General features: G+C 51.8%; 1 protein-coding gene across 1 annotated transcript; it reads left to right on the top strand.

Moving 5' to 3' along the window:
• The first annotated feature begins 1004 nt into the window (after positions 1-1004).
• SH3GLB2 (SH3-domain GRB2-like endophilin B2) lies at positions 1005-17407 on the top strand. Its single transcript, XM_010020105.1, has 8 exons — positions 1005-1167; positions 1403-1531; positions 2798-2931; positions 3402-3494; positions 14196-14285; positions 14775-14875; positions 15904-16168; positions 16838-17407. The coding sequence occupies exons 1-8, from the start codon at positions 1005-1007 to the stop codon at positions 16943-16945; spliced, it is 1083 nt and encodes a 360-aa protein (XP_010018407.1). The 3' UTR covers positions 16946-17407.
• Positions 17408-20429: the final 3022 nt, after the last annotated feature.

Genomic DNA, 20429 nt, shown 5'->3' with positions numbered 1-20429 from the left:
TTAGTATGATCCAACAAGATGCTGGTTCTGCCAAGAGCAGGAAATTATGCTTAAAAAATACACTGAAGTTGGCAACTTCACTGAGAGGAGCAAGTAGAAAGTGGGGCTGGGATGAGAGGGAGTGGGCTCTTCTCTCAGACATCCCCCAAGGAAGCAATGGGGGTGTTCAGGCTATCCAGACTGACAAAGCTGCTTGCGTCCAGGATGAGAACACTGAAGCCTTGCTTTTCCCTGCTCTTGGTGTTAAACTTAAAAGGAATCACAGAGGGAAGGAGAGTCTGTTGCCAGTATGAATCAGATTGCTGAGAGAAGCCAGACACTGTTATATTCCTCTCAATACCCTGCTTCAGAGCATGTCCAAGAGGAAGAGTCACTTGCTGGAAATATCTTTACCTAAATCCTGAGTTTGAGCCTCTTTAACCATCAGATGCTGAGGTGGCAGCTCACTGCCAGCGAGGCAGGAGGTGAGCTGGGACACAGTGCTCACACCCTGGCAGTGTGATGGCTGGCAGAAGGCACTCACAAGCCCTGTAGCAAAACCAGTGTGTACATGCTTGTCCAGTAAGGTGAGAAGAAAGCTTGACTCCTGAGGTGTTAGTGGCATTCCCAATCCTGCTGGGTTTGCAGGACGTAGCGGTGGTCAGGAGGAGGTGAAGGCAGATGGCACCTTCCCTCACGTCAAGGATGTCTGCTGCTCTTCTGCATGAAGTTCTGCACACTTAAATGGATCCCTCACAACTAGAGTATTTTCGTACCAGACCTTATTAGAAGTTACTTATTCTGGAACACTTCTCAAACCTGGACTCTATTTTTAGCTCAATGCTTGTTCCATTCTTGGGCAAAATTTGTTCTCTTCCCATGAAAGAGGCCTGGGAACAAAGAATGACACCTTGAAGGCCTTTTAGGTCTACGCTAAGGTGAATGCATGAGGCAGAAGAAGCTTCAGTGTCCCTTAATAGTCCTGTAGCACACTGCAATTTTGCTTTGGTAGAACAGACCTTCTAATGACTGCCTCCTTCTTGCAGTTCACTGAAGAAAAGCTGGGCCAGGCTGAGAAGACTGAACTAGATGCCCACTTTGAAAACCTTATGGCCAGGGCAGACTGCACAAAGAACTGGACGGAGAAGATCTTGCGTCAGACTGAAGTCCTGCTACAGCCAAACCTTAGTAAGTTCAGCTTCTTCTAGTGCTTGAAGGACAACTACCACTTGCAGCTAAGTGTTAAAGACATGCCCTCTGGCAGATAGCCCTGCTGCATTGAGTTTGGGGGGGGTTGGAAGGGACACCTTCTCCTGGTGCTTGCTATTCAGTGCATTACTAAGGCTTGCATGGAGTGGGTCCAGCTCCAGGGGCCTCTCCTTCATCCTCCATCCTGTAACCACCAGTGGTAACCTCATTCCAGGTGCCAGAGTAGAGGAATTCCTCTATGAGAAGCTTGACCGGAAGGTGCCTTCCCGGGTCACCAACGGGGAGCTGCTGGCACAGTACATGACAGAAGCAGCTAATGACTTTGGGCCAGGGACACCTTATGGTAAGTGAGCCCTGGGAATCCATCCCCTCCTGAGAGAGCATCCCCTTGACTGTTTTGGGGTAAGACACATGCAGGATGCCTCTTGAAGGGGGCACAGTGGCCTGCTCCCCCTGTGGCAACCTGCCTATTAGTGTGTCAAAGCTGAGGCAAGAGAAGGTCTTCTCCAGCACAGAAGCAAACAGCCCACCTGGAGCAGGAAGTCAAGACTTACTCCACAGCAAAGCACGCTCCATGCTGTGTGGGGATGGGTCTCCCCATTCCCAGTACTCAAGTCTGGCAGAGCTAGGAAAGAAATAAAGACACATGGATCCAGGGTAGGTAATGGAACTGCTTACAGGACACACAAACTATTCCGTGCTATTTCTGTGGCTTTCTAAACTAGCCTGGACAGAGAGTTGCAGTGAATGGCTCTAGCTTTGAGCAGTTTAAACATATCTTTAATCTAAGGTGATACCCAGTTGCACAGTTTCTCTAGACTCTGAACAAGAGAAGCAGCCTTTAAGTGTGTCCTGCAAACAGAAAAACAGACTTGGAAAGGTTGGTGCTTGTCTACAAGTCTCAACAAGGCCCTTCCTGACCACACAGAGCATCTTTCTGCTCTTAAATCCTAACAGTTGCCCCTTCCGGGGGGAATTTGCAGCCGACCTACAGAGAAGGTCTTAACTTGCATCTGTCCTTGCCTCTGCCATCAGCTTTGTTACTGCTCTCCAAATCAATAGCTGTTCAATAGCCAGTCCTGTTCCAGGCAGACCAGCTGTAACTGCACCTACAGCCAGCACTGCCTCATCAACTCATTCTTTCTGCTCTGGTGCTTTTTAATTTGCTGCTCTGTTCCTGGGCCTCTCTTATGAGGCAAACAACATTCATTCTGTGCAAGCAGGTGGAGCAGTAAAAGGACATCAGTGGAGCAAGTGCCTCGGCAGATAGATAAGATCAAAGCTGCCCTGGGAGCAGCTGGGAAGAGGCCTCAAGCAGACTGTAGTTAGGTCTGAAGCTGGTGTGGTGCAGGCATGGTCACCTTGCCTGGGCAGGGTACACTGTGCCTTTGACCCCCAACACTGGAAACTGGTGGCTCGGGATGAGTTGGCTGAAGCCAACACAGTGTTAATTGCGTTCTCATGGAGTTTAAGCATTCCCAAAACATGTAGATGAGGCCCCCAGTGCCATGGGTTAGTGGTGGCCCTGGCAGTGCTGGGGTAGTGGTTGGATTTGATATCTTAAAGGTCTTTTCCAATCTAGTTGATTCTGTAATTCCTGTTATTGCAGGGAAGACCTTGATAAAAGTTGGGGAGACTCAGAGGCGCTTAGGTGCAGCAGAACGGGACTTCATCCAGTCTGCTGCCATCAACTTCCTGACCCCGCTGCGCAACTTCCTGGAAGGGGACTGGCGAACCATATCTGTGAGTGTGGCAGCAGGGAAGGGGAAGCTTTCACCTTGCTGGGCATGAGGAGGGTGGGGGGAGAGGGAAGCGGCACTGGAAGAACTCATTTTCCTTCCCTATGAGAAAGGACTCTCCACCTCTCCCCTCAAAGAATGCAAGGATGGGGGAATAACAGTGCTGGATCTCCTCAGGGTTCCTCTGTGCAGGGAAGGATTGTCAGTTGATGTGCATGAGGAAGGCAATTCCTTTCCTGGCTCCTGCACCTTGGTGGGCATCACCCACCCATAGACTGCCCTATTCCCAGAAGGTGAGCCTGTATCCCTGGCAGCCAGGCTCAGAACTCTTGCTAATGAGATGAATGTAGCAAATGCTGCTTTCTCCCTAGCACTTTTTATAAGGGAATAGATTTGATTCCTAGATGTTACCTTGTCCCTTTCCTTCTCCAAAAGCTCCTAAGGCTGCTCTTGCCCATTTTCTGTCCCTTCCAGAAAGAGAGGAGGACCCTGCAGAACTGCCGCCTGGATCTGGATGCCTGCAAGGCCAGGTTGAAGAAAGCCAAAGCTGCCGAGGCAAAAGCAGCGGTAACTGTCTCCCTCACTCCCCTCTCTGTCCTTCTGGCCCCAGGGCTTGGCTCACATGGACAAAAATTAGGCTGCCCTTTCATGTCCTGGCTCTGCAGGCATGGGTGGGGGAGTTCCTTGTCTGGTGTGCAAGGGAGGTGGGAGCAGGAGCCATGGACCTGTCCCTGAGATGTCCTTCCTGCTGGAACAAATAGTGAGCTTCCAGGGTCTGGAAACTTCTGCTTGACACAGGTTTCTGCCTCCTGACTGATAGTGGTTGATGTGGTTGATTTGTGCTAGTAACTAAGGGCTGCATCTTCTGAGGACTAAGTTTCCCTGGGGACCTTAAAGCAAGCCAAGAGAGTGCTGAGCTGGGAGGTGTGCACGGGAAACGCATGCTGAGGCTCTGCAGCAGCCCCAGGCTTTCACACGAGTTAGGATTCTGCCAACTCAGTCTTCCCCAGGCACAGTGCTGCAGGAGCCTGTAAGGCATGGCCAAGGGTCAGACTGGCCACCAAGAGGTCCTTCCTTCAGCCTCTATTCAATTCATTGTGTGGTTGAGTTCCAGGCTAGTCCTGTCCTCTACCCTTGGGGAGACCATGGCAAGTAAACTACCAAAGGTCTCAGGTCAGAGCAGTGCAGAAGGGGCTGGTAAATCAATCAGTGCCTCTATCTGCAGGCCTGAGCGATGGGGACAAGCACTTCAAAGTGCATGTCTGAGGCTGACACCACCTCAGGGTGTTCCTGGCTTGGCTCTCCCTGGTCAGAGGCGGTGTAGCAGGAGGCAGAGAGGATGTAGCTGGGCACTGATGGGTTCCCTGGAGGACCTGGTTGAAGCAGATTGCCATCCTATAGTGCTCTGGCTGTTGGCACAAGGATTTGCCAAGTTCTGCTTCTAGCCTGGGGCCAGGAGCTCAACTACCAAATGTGTGCAATCAGAGCAGGCAGGAATCCTTGTCAGTCAGTCTCTGGGACAGCAGCCTAGGAGCCCTGCCATGAACCTGTTTTCCAGCCATCTGCTCAGCTGGGCCTCTTGCCTTGCAGCTCCCTGGGTGACCAACTCCCAGGTGTTTTCCCCCTTCTCCAGCTCTAACTGCATATGTGCCATATGGGGAAGCTGTGCTAAGCTCAGCAGCCTCCTCCAGCAGGTCTAACAGAGTGCTCAGACCCGTGTGGGAAAGCCCTGAACAAAGCTCTGGGTGAATAAAAGTGATAGCTGCTCTTTTAAAAGAAGAAAAGCTTCCCCTCATCAATCAGGTCACCCAGATACATTGAAGGTAACTTCAGGGATCACAGATTCCCTTCTGAAGTGCTCCCAGTCTCAGTGGAAGTGGTGGCCATTGCTTTATCTTAAGCTCAAATCAGAGCAGGAATTCAGACACCTCCTGTTCTTCCTCTATTTTCACCCTCTTTGCTTCCTACATGAAGTGGTCCCAAGGCCTCTCAGCTGCACCCAGGCCCTTGGGTGAGGGACTTCCCTGTTGCTGGAAAAGAAAGACTTGGTTTCCCACTGGACCTGCAGTGCTGGGGCGGGATCAGAGCCAGTCCAGGCTTCCCAGGGCGCTCCCCCCGAGCCATGTTTCAGCCACTCTACTTTGAAACAGAGATCACACAACAGAAGAGCAACCTCAGCTGCTGTTGTGGGCACCCATCTCATACTCAGCCTCGCTTAAAGGTGGGGTCCCTGGCTGCCTCACTAGCTACTACAGGACAAGGCACAGGTAGAAGCTCCCAGCACAGCAGGGACCAACTGCTGCCTCTGCTCCAGGCACATTAACTCATCATTAGACCACGAAAGTACCCTGTGGCAGGCCTGGAGCCCTGTGTCGCACCTCTCCATCCAAGCTGGCCTCAAGTATGGCCCCTCTCCCAGCTCACAACTCTCTTGCTGCTCTTCCCCTCTGTAGTGCAAACTTGTGTTCTCCAACAGCTTCTGTCTCGTGACTGACCCTCCACGTGTGCTGCTGCCCAGGCCTGTGAGCTGCTGTTTGCGTGTCTGGGCTTGTGCATTTCCCTTGGACGTTGTGCTCTGTCCTTCCTGTTGATGCTGTTTTGTTTACTAACCTTTTTGTTTTGTTTCTTTGTGATTTGCTCAGTGTGAGGGAGATGTGAGTATTGACTGTGCTAACAGTGCCGTGGTGGGTTGTTTTCTTTGCCACCTCTCATTGTCTCTTTCCTATTTTAAATGAAAATTCATACCTCCCTTGTCTCATTGGGACTGGCCCTGGAGCATGTATTGAGCGTGATCAGGGCTGTGGCTGCCTGGGGAGGATGCTCCAGAAAGGTGGGAGCATCCACAGCTGCTTGCAGCCCCTCTGGAGCATGCACTGGTTCCATCACCACTGCTTGCAAGCAGTGCTCAAGAGAGGCAGGAGCTCCCATAAAGACTCACTCAGGCTCCTCTGGCTGCAGGCAGGAGGAGGTTGGGTTGGGTGGCGAGTCCCTCTCCTGGGAGGGAGGCAGCCAGAGACAATGACAGGCAGGTTGATCTGGTTGTGGTGCTGTTCTGTCCTCCTGGCTCTAGGGCTCTGCCCATTTTCCCCATTACAAGAGTGAAAAGGGGAGGGAGGTGGGTCCCTTTTGACCACTGCTTGCAAATACAACTTCTCCATGCACAGGTGTCCAAGAGCAGCTTGCCTCCTTCATCCCATGTGCTATGACTAGTTGTGGGACTCCCTGGAGACCAGGGAATGGGAGGAGGTGGCTCTTAAACTTAAAGAAACGAAGCATGAGAAGCTATTTCTGTGAAACATCTCTTCTCCCCACAGGGAGGAGTCAAGCCTAGTTGCTGTGCTGGCCTCAAATCTCACTGGTGCATTTTTCTCCCTGTATTCAGGTTTGACTTGTAATAGGAATCCTCCTTATTCCTTCCTCCAGCCATCCCCAAACCTCTTAGATGGTTTATAAGAGCTCTCTTCTTGTTGGGACTGCCTGACTGCTCTGCCCACACTGCTCACTCATCCCAGCAAGCTGCTTGGGACCCAGCAAAGTGGGTATAAGTAGATGTGGGTGAGCTGCAAAGAGATTAACCTGAGAGAGGAAATGTGGGGCCTGAGAGGATTAACCACGTAGCTGGGTTCCAGCTGGATTATGTGCCAGCCTTGCACCCAACCGCTGCCCAAGGAGGGTACCCTGACCCACAGAACCAGGGTGATGGTTCTGATGTGAGCTAATTTGCTGGCTTATAGTTTTGGGTAATGCTACAGCCAAAGGCCATCCTAGGAGGAGGCCTAGTCTTAGCTCAGCTGAATAGAGACCATGTTATGTGGTGGTTAGTGAGCACACACCTGAGTGCGGGTGGACTCAATCCCTTACATTCCCAATGAGGAAAAACTCCAGAGTGCTTAAGTAGTCTTGCCCCAGGTTTAGCTATGGAGAAGGTGGCTTGAAGGTTTTCCTACCTCTGGGATGAAAACTCTTGCACTGCCTTTGACAGCAGCAAGGCTTTGGGCTAGATCTGCTTTGGCTAAGCCATGCCCCTTACTGAAAACAGCAGATCTGTCTGTTAGGACGAAACATGCCCAGAGGCTTGACAAGAGTGAGAACAAGATGTTTCTTTAAAAGGCACTGTGGAAAGGATGCTCTGGCACTAGTAAACATGCTCACCTTAAGGACAAGGCCCTGCATGGAACACTTCTAGGGCTGTAGGCAGGAAGCAAGGGGAAGGAAGGTCCTGCCCACTGGACTGAGCCAACATGACACGAGCAGCTGCTGGCTGCAGGGGAAGGGGAAATGCATCTGGGGTTGTGCTGTCTCATCTCCACTCCAACTGGCTGCTGTACGAGCAGATAGCTCCAAGTACAGGCAGAGTTTCTAACAGCAGAAATACCTGCTGGCTGAGTGACTGCATGAGCCAGCCCACCTCCCCTTGCACAAGCCTGGCTTCCTCACACCACTGCCCAGACTGCTGGGAGACCTCCCTCCTGCTGCCACAACAATCTGAACTAAGCTTCCAGCAGAGACAGGAGAAAGATGCTGGTCCCTTCCTCTGTCCATTGCCCAAGTGACTCCTGTGGCCTCCTGTGACTTGTACATGAAACTCTATTCCCCCACTAGGCTGTGCCTGACTTTCAGGAGACTAGACCTCGTAATTACGTTCTCTCCGCCAGCGCCTCAGCGGTAAGATGCCTCCCCCAGGTGTTGCCTCTCCGACCTCTTCCTGCCCCTCTCTCCACCTGACTTACAAATCAGACCTAGTGCTCTGCTGTTTTCAACATTTTAATGTGACATGGGCTGTCCAGGCTTCCTCTGACTCCACCTGAAGGACACACATCACCCCTGGAGGGGTGCGTGGTCAGGGTCTGGGCGCTTTTGCTCCTTGGTTTGCTTTCCAGTTTCTCTGCCTTTCCTGTTTCTAGTGAGAATCTGACATTTTTATTGCTAGTGGAGCAATTAAAAGGAAAAAACCTCAAAGGTGAGCCTTTCTGGGTGGTTCCAGCTGTACACAGGCAATGACACATGCTTGGCTGTGTACTGTGGTGTGATCAGTACTCGGAGGCTTTGTACCTGGTCAAGAGAAGCAAAGGTGGAGGCATCTCTGCCACCCATCGTGTCAGAAACACAGTCTGGCAGAGTGGACTTGTCTATTCTGCAGATAGAGGTCATTTTTTTACCTTTCATCTTGGGGCCTGTCTGTTGGTGGCTGTTCTGCAGTCAGATGCTCTGGGGGGGGAGGTGACTAGCCCGTTGCATCTCTACTGTGTTGCACTGAGTGGTTGTGGTCAAGAATTGACTTTCCGTGCTGTGTTCATGGCTCCCCATTGCACAATGTCACATTTCTCCTTAAAATGTTGAAAACTGATCATCTTGCTTCCTAAATAGCATTCAGAACAACACTGATGCCTGGTCATAGTGCCTTCCATATCTGGGAGTGGAAGGGTTGGGAGTGGGATCTGTAGGTACAAAAAGGATAACCCAGCCTTCTAGCAAACAAAAACATCATGGAAGCAAGGTGGATTTGGTTAATGGGAAACTCTTCCCATTTGAAGAAAGAGGTATGTCTGAGCTGATAGCATCAGTGTTAGTTCCCAGGGGGATCTGTCCTGACCTTCTTGGAGAGATGCTGGGATCAGAAATAGCTTTGCACTATAGCTAGAAAACTATTTCCATAGATAACAGGCTCGATGATGAGACTCCTTAGGAAGAAGCTGATACTGGTGATGCTGTAGCAATTGCTCAGCTTTTCTCTCTCCTAGTTCAACTAGCAGCGAGCCTGTGGCACTGGCTTCTCCCTTGGAAAGGTCTGTTCCAAGGACAGCACAATAATGGACTAAAACTGATCTCCAGGAGAATTGGAGGAGAGAAACTGGGCTTTCCCTGCCTCTGAATAGCTCTGATTGGACAAGGATATCCTGATCATTCCCAGAGGCTTTCTAAAGCAGACCTGGAGGCAAGCATTTGCATAATGCGACTCAGCACCTTGCAGAGTGCCCAGATGCTCAGTTGAATGTGTCTAGTCCTCACCACACTACAAGCTGATCTACTTTTGCTGTATGGCAAAGCTGTTCTGGGGAGCAGGCGCCAAGTACAGTGTCATAACAGAAGTAGATTATTTTGGGGGGGTGGGGGTGGGGGGAAATTCTTAGCCCATAGGTGTCTGCCCTGGCACATCTCTGCCTAGTTCAGTGGTCCCTCTTCAGAGCTCTGCTAGAGAAGCTCTGGCAGCAGCAATGGTGATATCAGGCAGCTAGCAGGGCTCCAGGAGCCAGGCTTGCTCTAGGTGAGCAGCCAGCACTGACCTTGATCACTACATCATGGTGATGGTTACAGAGCAGGGCCTCGTACCAGGAGTGCTGCAGGAACCCTGCTGGCCTGGCCAGCCATGGTCCTTGTGGCTTCCAAACCCATCTGTTTCAGAGGCTGCAGTTGGTGGGTAAGTGCCACCTGAGCTCCAGCTGCACCAACAGGGGTGACTTGAGTAACAACTGGCATCTCTGGTTAGCAAACAGGGGCTGAGCCCAGGCTGCTCCCCAGCTCCGTGCAGGCAGCACTGCTATGCGAGAAGCTCTCTAATCCCAGCACTCAACCCGAGGGGTCAGGCACCGTGAAGGTAGGAGCTCTTCATACTGGTGCTCTGCTTCTCTTCCAGGCCAGAGTCCTTGTGCTACTTTAGCCTCAGTGTGTAGTGACAGTATAGAGCAGTGTTTGCTGCTCAGCTTGCTGTGGAGTTCTGCTGCTTTCTGGAGGAAGGGATGGTTTATGCCCAGGTAACAACTCTGTCTCCAAGGTGAGCAGACAGGTCAGCTCTCTCCTCTACAGGGCTCTGATTGGGATTCTAAATTGATGTTGTTGGGTTCTGGAGAGCTGGATAACACACTGCTTTTACTTCATCCCCTTCCATAACAGGAGGGCTTCGATGGAATTAAATCCACCTGCAGACAAGCACCTCCCTTGTTTGTATGTGTTGGAGACTGAGGAGCCGTTTCTCCTCTCTCCAACATGGACCTTCTGGTTTTGTGCAAGGTTTACATGGGCAGCGTGAGCCTCAATATCCCTTTCTCTCAGACCCTGCCACTTGCCATGCACTGTACTCCCAGGAATGATTCCAAGAACAACACACTGAGTACCTTAAAGAGAGTTCCTCTGGCTTGAGCTGGGGTGGAGGAAGATGGGTGCAGATCATGGCGTGTTCTGCTCTGTGAACTGCCTGACAAGAGCCACACGGTGCCTTAGTCTAGGGGCAGACTTGGGCATAGCTGCACCCCAGAGCACCACAGGGACAGGGCTGGAGATTGCACAGCAAGGCCAACAGAACAGAAACAAATCTGGCTACAGACTCAATGGCTACTGCAAGGATTCCCACCATCTGCCTTCCAGAGCCCTTAGACTGAGAAGAGGAAGGGGTTTGTGTCCACAGGCATGGCTGCAATTACCCAGGCACTATTTAAACCAGTTCCCGATTTGCAGTAACAAAGCATCCTCCTAAAGCTCAGAGCAAACACCCAGCCTCAGGGCCCTGAGCACCGCACAGGGACACCCTGTGATCACAGGGGGACCAGCTACACTAATTCCACTCAGGTCAGAAGAGACGCCACTCGGGCTACATACCATGGAACAGGAGCAGGCAGCAAGCCAAGGAGCCTGGTGCAACATCTTCCTGCTTCAGCCCTTCACCAGAGCAAGCACCTCCTGCAGCTCCTCCTTATATTGGCTGGTGAAGTCTCCTCCCCTGGGGCCACCACAGCCCACCTGAGGCAGCTGATGGTGAGCAAACCTCCACAGGGTTCACCTGGGGGACCTTGGCTCTACACGGAGCGTGTTCCCCCTCTGACACCACAGCATCCAGTGCAGGGCTCCGCGTGCCTGCAGTGCAATCCAGCCCTGCCGCGGTGAACGTCCCTCACCTGCAGAGGTGACGTTAGAGGGTGAAGCTGAGGTCCTCAGAGGCCATCCCCCCTGGCCCCACTGATGTGGGTGTTACTGATGTGCTCCCAGTTGGTCCAGGGTGATTCCTCTTCATGTTACCAGGGCTGAGGGAATAGTTGTCTGCTGAGGAAAGGCCAAGCCGAGGAGCTCTGGGAAGGATCAATGTGTTTTTCTACCTCTTCTCTCTCTTTCCCATCGCTGTGTGTGACTCTTGTTGTCAACTCTTTCATGTCCTGGAGCCAGATCCCAGCAAGCAGCTGGCAGTGTTGTGCTGCCCGAGATGTGCCCCCAAGGTGAGGAGAGGAGGAAGGAGTAGCGTGATGTTGTGCCTGGCTCAAAGGCAGCATCCAGCCACTTCTTCCTCCGTGCTGTACCTAAACACGCCTGTCGGTAGCACAGACCTGGCTGGATCATGATCCCATTAACCTGAGCTCTCTGGACCAGTGGGTGCAGAACACTGGCCTCTGTCTGGCTTGAGCTCATGGCAGCTCCCAGGCCCTATTTGTGGGCTCAAGCCTCTCACACTCCTAAAAGAAGGGCTCTCCTTCAATGCCAACCTCTGCAGGCTGCAGCAAAGTTGCCGTTCAGAGGACTCTGCTGCTTGAGCCTCCTGGAGTCCTCTGAAGGCAGTTGCTGCAGCAGCCCTGGCAGGGAGCACCATGCTGCAGGCTCTGGTGGTGTGGACTTGCTCTCCCATCATAAAACTGAGCTCATGGGTGCAGGAGTGAGGGGAAGGGGCATCAGTGTGGCAGCTGCTGCTGGGTGAAGGGCGAGCTTGTCCCTGGAGTTGGCCTCCTGTGTCCACGGAGCGTCCTTCCCCATTGGTGTTAATGCCGAGTGCTTCCCGACGTCTCCAACACTGATCTCCTTTCCTGTTGCTCTGTGGCCCCTACAGCTTTGGAGCGACGAGGTGGAAAAAGTAAGTACCCAGCTAAACTTGTGCTCAAACCTTCTGGGGGTGATGCTGGTGCTCAGGGGTGGGGGTGCCGTGACTCCTTCCTGCTCGTGTGCCTGCATGCAGGCAGGGGAGGATCAGGGGGATGTTGCTGTCATCAGCCCCATCCTGGTCCTGCAGCCGTATGGTTCCGTGCAGCAGTGACTTGGGAAGAGCCTCCAGGTGGGCTGGGGCTGTACCCAGTGTCAGAGGCAAACTGGGCGCGTGTTTGGATGTGAGAAAAGGCAGTTCTGCGGACCCTGCACCGGTGTCACAGAGCAGAGGTGATGCGATGTGCTGTGCGGTGCCTCAGCTCTGCTCCGGTGGCAAAGGCCCTGCCTGCTCCTGTTTTGCATGTGCCATGCAGTAGCCTCTAGTAGCCCCTTGCCTGCTTGTCCTGGGGTCCGAGCGGGAGCTCTGAGCAGAGCTGAAGCAAGGACAGAGGGTTCCTGTGAGCAGCCCCAGGTGCCAAAGGGAACAGCTCTGTCAGGAGGGCAGGGGGCAGGTTTGGAGCTTGTCATGGGCTCGTTTCTCTGGGTGAGCTGTGCTTACCCTTCTGAGCAGATCCACGGAGGCAGAGTCCCAGATCTTGTTCCTGGGCTCTGCGCAGCGAGTGTGACTTGTCCATGAAGATGGATGCAGGGCTGCTAGTGGCCTAGAGACCAGGGTGGGCTCTGTGTGGAGCTCCAGCATGGTATGGAGCTTCCAGAGACCCCTTCTGGGATCCCATTGCCTTTCATACCTCAAACACCCCCAGCTGATGTTAGCCTGAAGCCTGAACTACGAGGTGGTAGATGGCACGTTCCTGCATGCTGTGCATGATAGCAACTGCAGACTGGCTGTTTTGAACCAGCTCCTCTGTACTTCAAATCCTTCAGTCCCTCAAACATAAGCTGACTGCAGTCAGCTCCAAGCATGCAAGGCTCTGCTCCTCTATCTTTGGTCTGTCCTGGCTGGATAGAGCAATGTCAGTAATCTTCAACACTCTCCATGTCTTGGAGAAGCACAAGGCTGGAAGGAACCTCCCAGGCCACGGTCTGGAGCTGGCTCTATAGGAAACTACATCCTGCAACTGCTCAGAGCTGGCAGGGAGAGGGTCGCATCCAGGCAGTGCCAAATGGAGCTGGATCTGCCTGACACAAGTTTCAAATAGCTCTGCTGCCACTGCAGTCAGGAATCTCTTGGTGCTTAGGAAGGCGTTGCACTGACATTTCCTGTTACATTCCCCCTTCTCCTTTAAATAATCCCTTTCATAGAGAGGATGCAAGAAAATAGATCAGTTGTAGCTTAAAATAGACAAATCTGATTAAAAGGCAGTGAAAGCATTTCTTTGTTCTCACTTAGCTGTACAACAGCCCGGGTAACACTGCTGCCAGATGAGGGATGCAAGGGGCAGCAGCAGCTCCTCCAGCTTGCCCTGCTCAGAAGGCTGGGTCTCCTCTGGGGTGCCCCAGCGATGGGGCCACTGCTCTGAGAGCATCAGCCTCTCTGGATTAGCCCTCTGGTCACAGCACAGGTTAAGAGGGAACTGGCCTGTTCCACTTGGTGTTAAGGAGCGATGCACACTAGAGAGAACAACCCTGCCTGTTTGTCACCCTCTGGCAGTGGCAGGGGAGAGCAGGCACCAGAGCTCCTGCTGGCTCCAGTGCTTCCGGAGCTCTTCTCTTTGCAAGAGAATTGGGTATTCTGGCACTGCAGAACTGCCCCAGGGTAAATACACTGCTTGCTGATGGGGGAGAGAGGTTCTGCCTGGTGCAGGTTGTCTCCAGGATCAATCTGCCTTTGAATTCCCATGTCTGCTGCATAGCTGCCTTCTATTAACCATTGTTTAACTCCTCCTAGCTCAAAATAAGTAACTAGCTCCAAAGGAGAGCCTTGGGTAGCAGCTGGATTGGGATGTTCATCTTCACTGCAGAGAGAGCTAGTAACAGCAATTTGGTAAATGCTCCCTGGCCTCAGCCTCTGCTCTGTGGTGATAAAGAGGATACCAGCAGAAGCTGCCCTCGTGGAGAGAAACTCAGGGATGTTGTCACATTCCTGAGCCTACAGGCTCAGAAAGAGGGGGTTAAAAGGACAGGTGCTGGCGTGGGACTGGCTTTCCACATACCTCAGCATTATCAAAGCCTCTCCATCTTCATGTTCTAGTCTTGTGGGAGTAGGAGCTTCCTGGCTTGATGCATCAGTCTTGAGCTGCACTGATCCAAGGCAGGATCAAGTTGAAACACAGCCAGAGGCCTCTGGGATCCTCACCCAGGGTGTCTTGTGCCTGATGCTGAGTGTCAGAGGTGCAAGTGCTGAGCCAGCAGCACACTTGTCTTAGTGCAAAGGGGGGTTGGTGGAGGGGTAGGTGGCTGTTTCCTCCCCTCTGGAAGAGGCAGAACAGGGTCCTGGTGCTGTCTTGAACACCCTGTCGTGTTTCACAGGCAGAGCACGAGCTGAGGCTCACGCAGACCGAGTTTGACCGTCAGGCCGAGGTGACACGGCTCCTGCTGGAGGGGATCAGCAGCACACACGTGAGTAACGGGGTAACTGGGGGTGATGGGGACTACAGGGACTCTTGACTCCTTTCGAGGAGGATGCCAGGAGGATGATGGAGCCCTGCACTGGGAGTAGAGGTAGGAGAGGTCATAAACTTGGATGCTACAACAGCCTCCTCGTAAGACCTGGAATGCTCAAACTAGAAACATAATGAAGCTTGCACAGGCAGTGCCACTGGCATCTGCAGTCCTCAAAATGCTTCCCAGCCAGGAAAACCTTGTTGTTCTGCCCCTAGAGCTGTGGGTTAGCCACAGGGACATGGCTGGAGTGCCAGAAGCAGCCTCCTCTCCGAGATCACACGCGGGTCTATGCAACATTCCCAATCTTAACAGATTAGTGTATTCAGCAAACCAAGTAACTCTTTTGAATACACGAGTCTGCTTCCCTTGGGGTAGGCAGTAGCTGCAGGAGAAGAGTTCCTGTGCCTGGTGACCACTCACAGCCCAAACTCCTGCTCTCTCCAGGTGAATCATCTTCGCTGTCTCCATGAGTTTGTGGAGTCTCAGACCAACTACTATGCTCAGTGCTACCAGTACATGCTGGACCTGCAGAAGCAACTGGGCAGGTGAGACAAGAAATGGCTTTTACTTCTCTGAGGGTTACCCCTAGCTCTGGCCTCCTTCCCCATCCCACATCAGAGAAGTTATAAACTCCCTCTAAGCTCTCCCAGTGCTTCTGAGCACACAGACTGGAGGCCAGTCCTGGTGGGAGTGCCTCTAGAGCAGGCTTTGCCATTGGATTCATCTGGGGTTTTTACATTCATCTCTCATGGTGGCCATGAGAATTTGAACATTATTCCTCTAAATGAGTTAAATCACTTGGGAGGCAGATTGCTGTTGCCAAGCAGCAAGCCTGAGCATGCTCATCTGCAGCAGGAACCAGGTCTGTGCTGCAGGCTGCACATCCCATGGGCATGGGCAGGGATGTTTTGTCTGTTACCTGTCGCATCAGCCTGACCCAGGAGGGGCTGTTGTTGCCTCTCTCTGATCACTTACTACTCTCGTTCCATTCTTTTCCATGCTGGCAGCTCCAAAGGAGAAATGTAAGTAAGATGTTGCACACAACTTGCTCTAAGAGCTCTCCACCTCAGCCTCCACCTCATTGGAGAGGCCAGAGCTGCACTCCCTTAGAGCAGAGTGGGCAAATGAGATCAGTGAGGCTGAGCTCCATTGCTGACTCTTTAGAGAGCCCAGAAAGCTTGGGAGCCTCCAGCTGTGGCATCCAGTTTAACAGCAACAGTGCCTGTCCCTTTCCTAAAGGACGATAAACAGATAACACAGAGCACGTGAGAGCAGGGCAAGGACACGGCACCACGGACCCAGTAAAACAGCCACAGCTCCCAGACCAGCTTTAGTGCCACGCTTCAGTGTCGCACTCTGCAAGCTGGGTGCCAGTCCTGTAACAGGACACTGGAATCAACATAAGCCCACAAATACATTACCTGTGGCATTTCCCCAGCCAAAGGGCAGCACAGATACACTGCAGGTGTTACCCGAACACTTGAGCATCATCTCTTCAGTGTAAGCACTGAAAGCAGCTCGCTCTTGGTTCCTCACCCTGGAGCCTCACTGAACCGTTCTTCTCCTGTGTAAGATTTTCAGGCACGTTTGTAGGCAATGCAGAATCCACCTCTCCTCCCCCAGCTGCTGCCTCTCCTCCGGCGGGTGCTGCTGCCACCCTCCCTGCTGTGCCTACCATCCCGGTCGTGCCCACCATTGTTGGGGTGCCCAATGCCGTGGCAGAGGGTGTGCTGAACCCAAATGAAGTCAAGCCTCCGGCCAGTGGCACACGGAAGGCCAGAGTCCTCTATGATTACGAAGCAGCTGACAGCACCGAGCTGGCGCTCCTTGCAGACGAGGTTGGTAGCTTCCCTTTGGGTTCAGTGTTGCTGTAACTGTCTAACAGCCCCTTGTGTGCTCAGCATGCTCTTGGGTTACTTTTCCTGCCCCTAAACCCCCTGTTTTATGGAACTGCTCATAGTCTTTTTCTTGACAGTAGTACCCACTGAGTTGCAGTGAGCTTGTGCTCATGGCTATCTGCTATTGAAGAACATCACCTCCATAACTCCTTTGTACCTATTGGAGTCCAGTTGTACCCAGCTAACCAAATACCCCAATACTCAGTATCGTCACTGTCAGCTCACCCTCAAATGCAGCCTCCTGACCCAAGAGCAGTGGGTAACAACCTGCTGGTCTAATCATGCTGAGAAGAAAAAGGAAACTCAGCAAACTGAAAACTCTTTTGTTCACTAGACTGAACTTGGTATGAAGAAGGGATTGGCACCAGCAGTATCGTGCCACCCTGTGTGCAAAAATACCTGAGATTTGGAGAATGAAAAGGCAACAGGGACTTCACTGGGCAGATTCCTGCAGATCTTCTGCTAAAGCTGCTCACGGCTGCAGGGAAGGGGCACTGGTGCCTGCTGAATGAGCTTCAGGCATTAATGTTCTTTCAGCATCCACCAGACTGAACTTCTCAGCTCTCTCAGCAGAGTCAGGCCCTGTCTGACGCTGTCTTCTCTCCCCAGATGATCACTGTGTACAGCCTGCCAGGCATGGATCCCGACTGGCTCATAGGGGAAAGAGGGAACCAGAAAGGGAAAGTTCCTGTCACTTACTTGGAACTGTTAAGTTAAATGTTTCCAGGAAGAAGAATGTACAAGCAGAATGCACCCCTCATCTCCTGGCACTCCTAATGCGGACTTCTTCATCCGAGACCATTGCTCTCTTCAGGGTCGACACTCCATTGCTAGTATGGGAATTGTGGGAAAGGAGTGGTAAACTGTTACAGGAAGGTTTTGGGAAAGGGCTGATGGCACCCAGGACTGGATTCATTCACTACCAGTGCAGCTGCTTTGGGGTTAGTCTTGATGGTGCAAGATTCCTTGATCACTTGTTTCTTTTCCTACCCTACCCCAGTGTCATTTGTCAGAGTGGCTTTCCCAGGGCGAGCAAGCTGTACCCCTCAGCTCATGGGGTTTAAGTTACACTTCCCTTGTGCCTGGTGTGGGTTGGTGCCTGTCTGCCCCTCCTGTCCTCCCTCCTCAGCAGTAGAATTCCCTAAGTCAAACCATCAAGCATTCCAGTGGGAAGTGTCCCACACCAACCCTCCTATGGTCCTAGCTCTTAAGGCAAGGAAGCTGAATTCAAGAGCCCATTAAACCCAACCACCTTGCTCACCAGTGGGAGAACAGGATCAGGAGGCTCTTCCAGAGCTGTGCTTACTGTCGTGGTGCCTGATGGCTTCAATCTCGACTGTCCAATGAAGCTGGAAGGGAATTTCTTTGTGAAGACCAACCTAATAACATAGGGTCTGTATGTCAAAAATCAAACCTCAGTGCAAGGGACCATGCATCTTGCTTGCATTTCCCCTGAGAAACTGCTCACAGATTGCAAAGAGTTTACAAGCCTTTTTACAAGCTTTGCTCCCTGTGGTAATTGTCCAGCTTTTCTTTCAGTGTGTCTGGTCCAGGCATGTTTTAGCCTGACTTTATTTCCCCTTGGATCACTGATTTAAGTAATGCTTCCCCTCCCATCGCAGCAGTGAACAGACTTGGTGCAGAAAGGGATAATCCCACTTGCTGTTATCTCCAGCCACGAGCTGCTCTTGGCCATACCCACACTAAACAAGCCAGGCTGCCCGTGGTGGTTTAGCTCAAAGGGAGCGCTCAGGTGTGTCTGCCTTTTAATCCTATAATGAGCTTTATAGCTAGAGCTCACCTAGAGGACTCCTGCTGCTGTGTATCTAGTTTTCCACTCAAGCTGGATGGAAGAGAAACTCGCCTGCACCAAGCTCTGTGCTCGCAGCCTTCCCCTCGGTATGACAGAACTCACTTTGCTTGTTTATTGATCTTTTGCACTTTCCCCACTGGTATCGTGACCACTCTAATGTAACAGGGCACTGAGCACCTCGGGGGGGGGCTCACGGGTTTCAGCTCTTATTTGCCAATAAACAAACTGCCTGAGCTCCTGCCTCAGTGTCTGCTGTGGGGTCAGGCCTGTCCCTGCTCTCCAAGCAAGGGATGCAGCGGGGGTGGGAGCGGTGCCCTTCTGCTACCCCAGCCTTGGAAGCTGCTCATCCTTCCTGTCCCAGCTGGAACTCTCACCACATGCCTTAACATTGCTAATGTCTTGTAGTCCCCTCGCAGATGGCACAGCTCAGTTGTACTTACACACTCAGGAACAGCAACTCCTCCTTAACCTGAAGCAAAACCACAGCAGCAATACGACTTTAGGTGCTGAGAGACTGGAGATGCTGTTCTAGATCTAACGGGCTTTGTTGTTGTTATGGAAACTAGATCAAAAATCCTAAAGCCTTGTCCCTAGCACCCAGCTTGGAAGGAACTCCTGGGAAAAGCAGCTGTTGAAGTGCTCTGCAGGGCAGCAACAGTGCTCAGGTTTTCCAGTTAAATGAAAGGGAATGGGGGAAATAAAATCCTGTTACTTTGTTAGTTTTACAATTGCCCTGATTACAAGTACCACAGTTGTAATCCCTCTTGTAGCCCTACCCCTATTTCCCTTCCAGCTTCCAGTGTCTGTGCCTTTCCCTCAGGCCAGTGACATCCCCCCCTTCCCTGTTACTCATCTCCCTGGTGTGTTAAAGAGGAGGAATAGTTTTAGCCAAACCAGCAGCAGCTTAATGATGCAGAAAATGGTGTCTCATCCCTCAGAACAGCCATCAGGAAGGCTGGTCCTGGCACCAGCACTCCCTTCCCTCTGCATTAGGAAAGAGCACATGCAAAATCTAGTGCTGCTCCTCACTGGGTCTCTACAAGCAGCTTACACTCTCGTGCTGCTCACTGTAGTCATCTGGGTGTGCTGCCCTTGGCCAAAGGCTGTTTTGTGCCCCTTTGTGGCTGAGGGGCAGGAAAAGGTACACTTCAGGGCTGAACTGCTGCTGTCTGAAGTGAAGCTACAGCTCTAAAATGCAGCTGTAACCAACAGCATCCACTGCTCTTTGCCACCTGGCACCAAGGACTCCTGCCTAGCACCGTAAACTCTCATTCTAGTGCCTGAGGAAGTATCTAGAAGAATGTATTCCTTCTCCCTAGACTCTCATTCTGTTCTTGCACACTAGCAGAGATTAGCACACTAACTTCAAAAGCTGTAACAGAGGAAAGATGCCTATCATAGCTGTAACAGCCCTAAGCAACACTGAACTTGCTTACGTGTCCTGGATTCCAGCTTTACTTCCACTCCCCGTAACTACCTGTCACCAATTTGCCACCTCCTTTGCACTGTTCTTCACCTTCAAACCTCCATCTCACACTCAGAGTTCCCCTGTGGCAGAACGTTACTGGTTACAAGTAACCCCACCTAAACACCGTCAGGCTTAGTTAGCACTGTCACACCCTCACTGCAGCTTTTAGAAGGTAATCAAGCCCCTCTCCTACTTTAAGACCACTTCGCTCCAGCCACCTAGTTCAAACCTCTCCAAGGCCTGCAGGGCAAGTGAAACCAGATCAAACACATGTATTAGAATATTGCCATCACTTAGGCACAAAAAAATACCAAACTCAAAGCAAAATAATCAATTTTCTTCCTCTAGTCTCTTAAAACCACCAAGATTAAAAGGTTCTGACGGGTGAAGCAATCAAGCGTCTCTTTAGGAAAGAGGTTACTAGTTCACAGCTACACTGAAATTTGATTTCTTACCTTAGAAAAGCCTGTCTAGATTTCAGGCTTTATTTTAAGCAATAATCACTGACCTCCTCTTACTGTCTCCATCATGTGTTGAGCCTTAGGACCTTGAAGAGTCTGTTGATCTATTAAGAGCTTCAACAGCACAATTCAACCTCACTGCAGACAGTGTCTTCTAGCTTGAACATGTGCCTTCCCCTGCCACTGCAACAGGCAGAGCAGCATCTTGGACCTGAGCACGGAGTAATGTGTGTGCATGGGCTACACCACTGTGTGCAGGAGGAGTATTTTATAGTGATGCTCATTTAAAACCTCCTTCAAGTTCCCCGACATGAGAGTAAGAGAAAAGGAGAGGGTGGGAAAGCCAAAGGATCCAACCTTTGATTATAAATGGCTTCAAGAGGTACCTGGATTATCGCTCCCAAGCCACAACTCACCCCACCATTAGCTGGGGCTTCAGCCCAGCAGAACTACTACACA

This window comes from Nestor notabilis, unplaced genomic scaffold (genome assembly GCF_000696875.1).
Source record: "Nestor notabilis isolate BGI_N333 unplaced genomic scaffold, ASM69687v1 scaffold21148, whole genome shotgun sequence".
Taxonomy (NCBI): domain Eukaryota; kingdom Metazoa; phylum Chordata; class Aves; order Psittaciformes; family Psittacidae; genus Nestor; species Nestor notabilis.
Note: the sequence above shows the minus strand (reverse complement) of the source record. Positions and strands in the feature narration are given on the sequence as shown.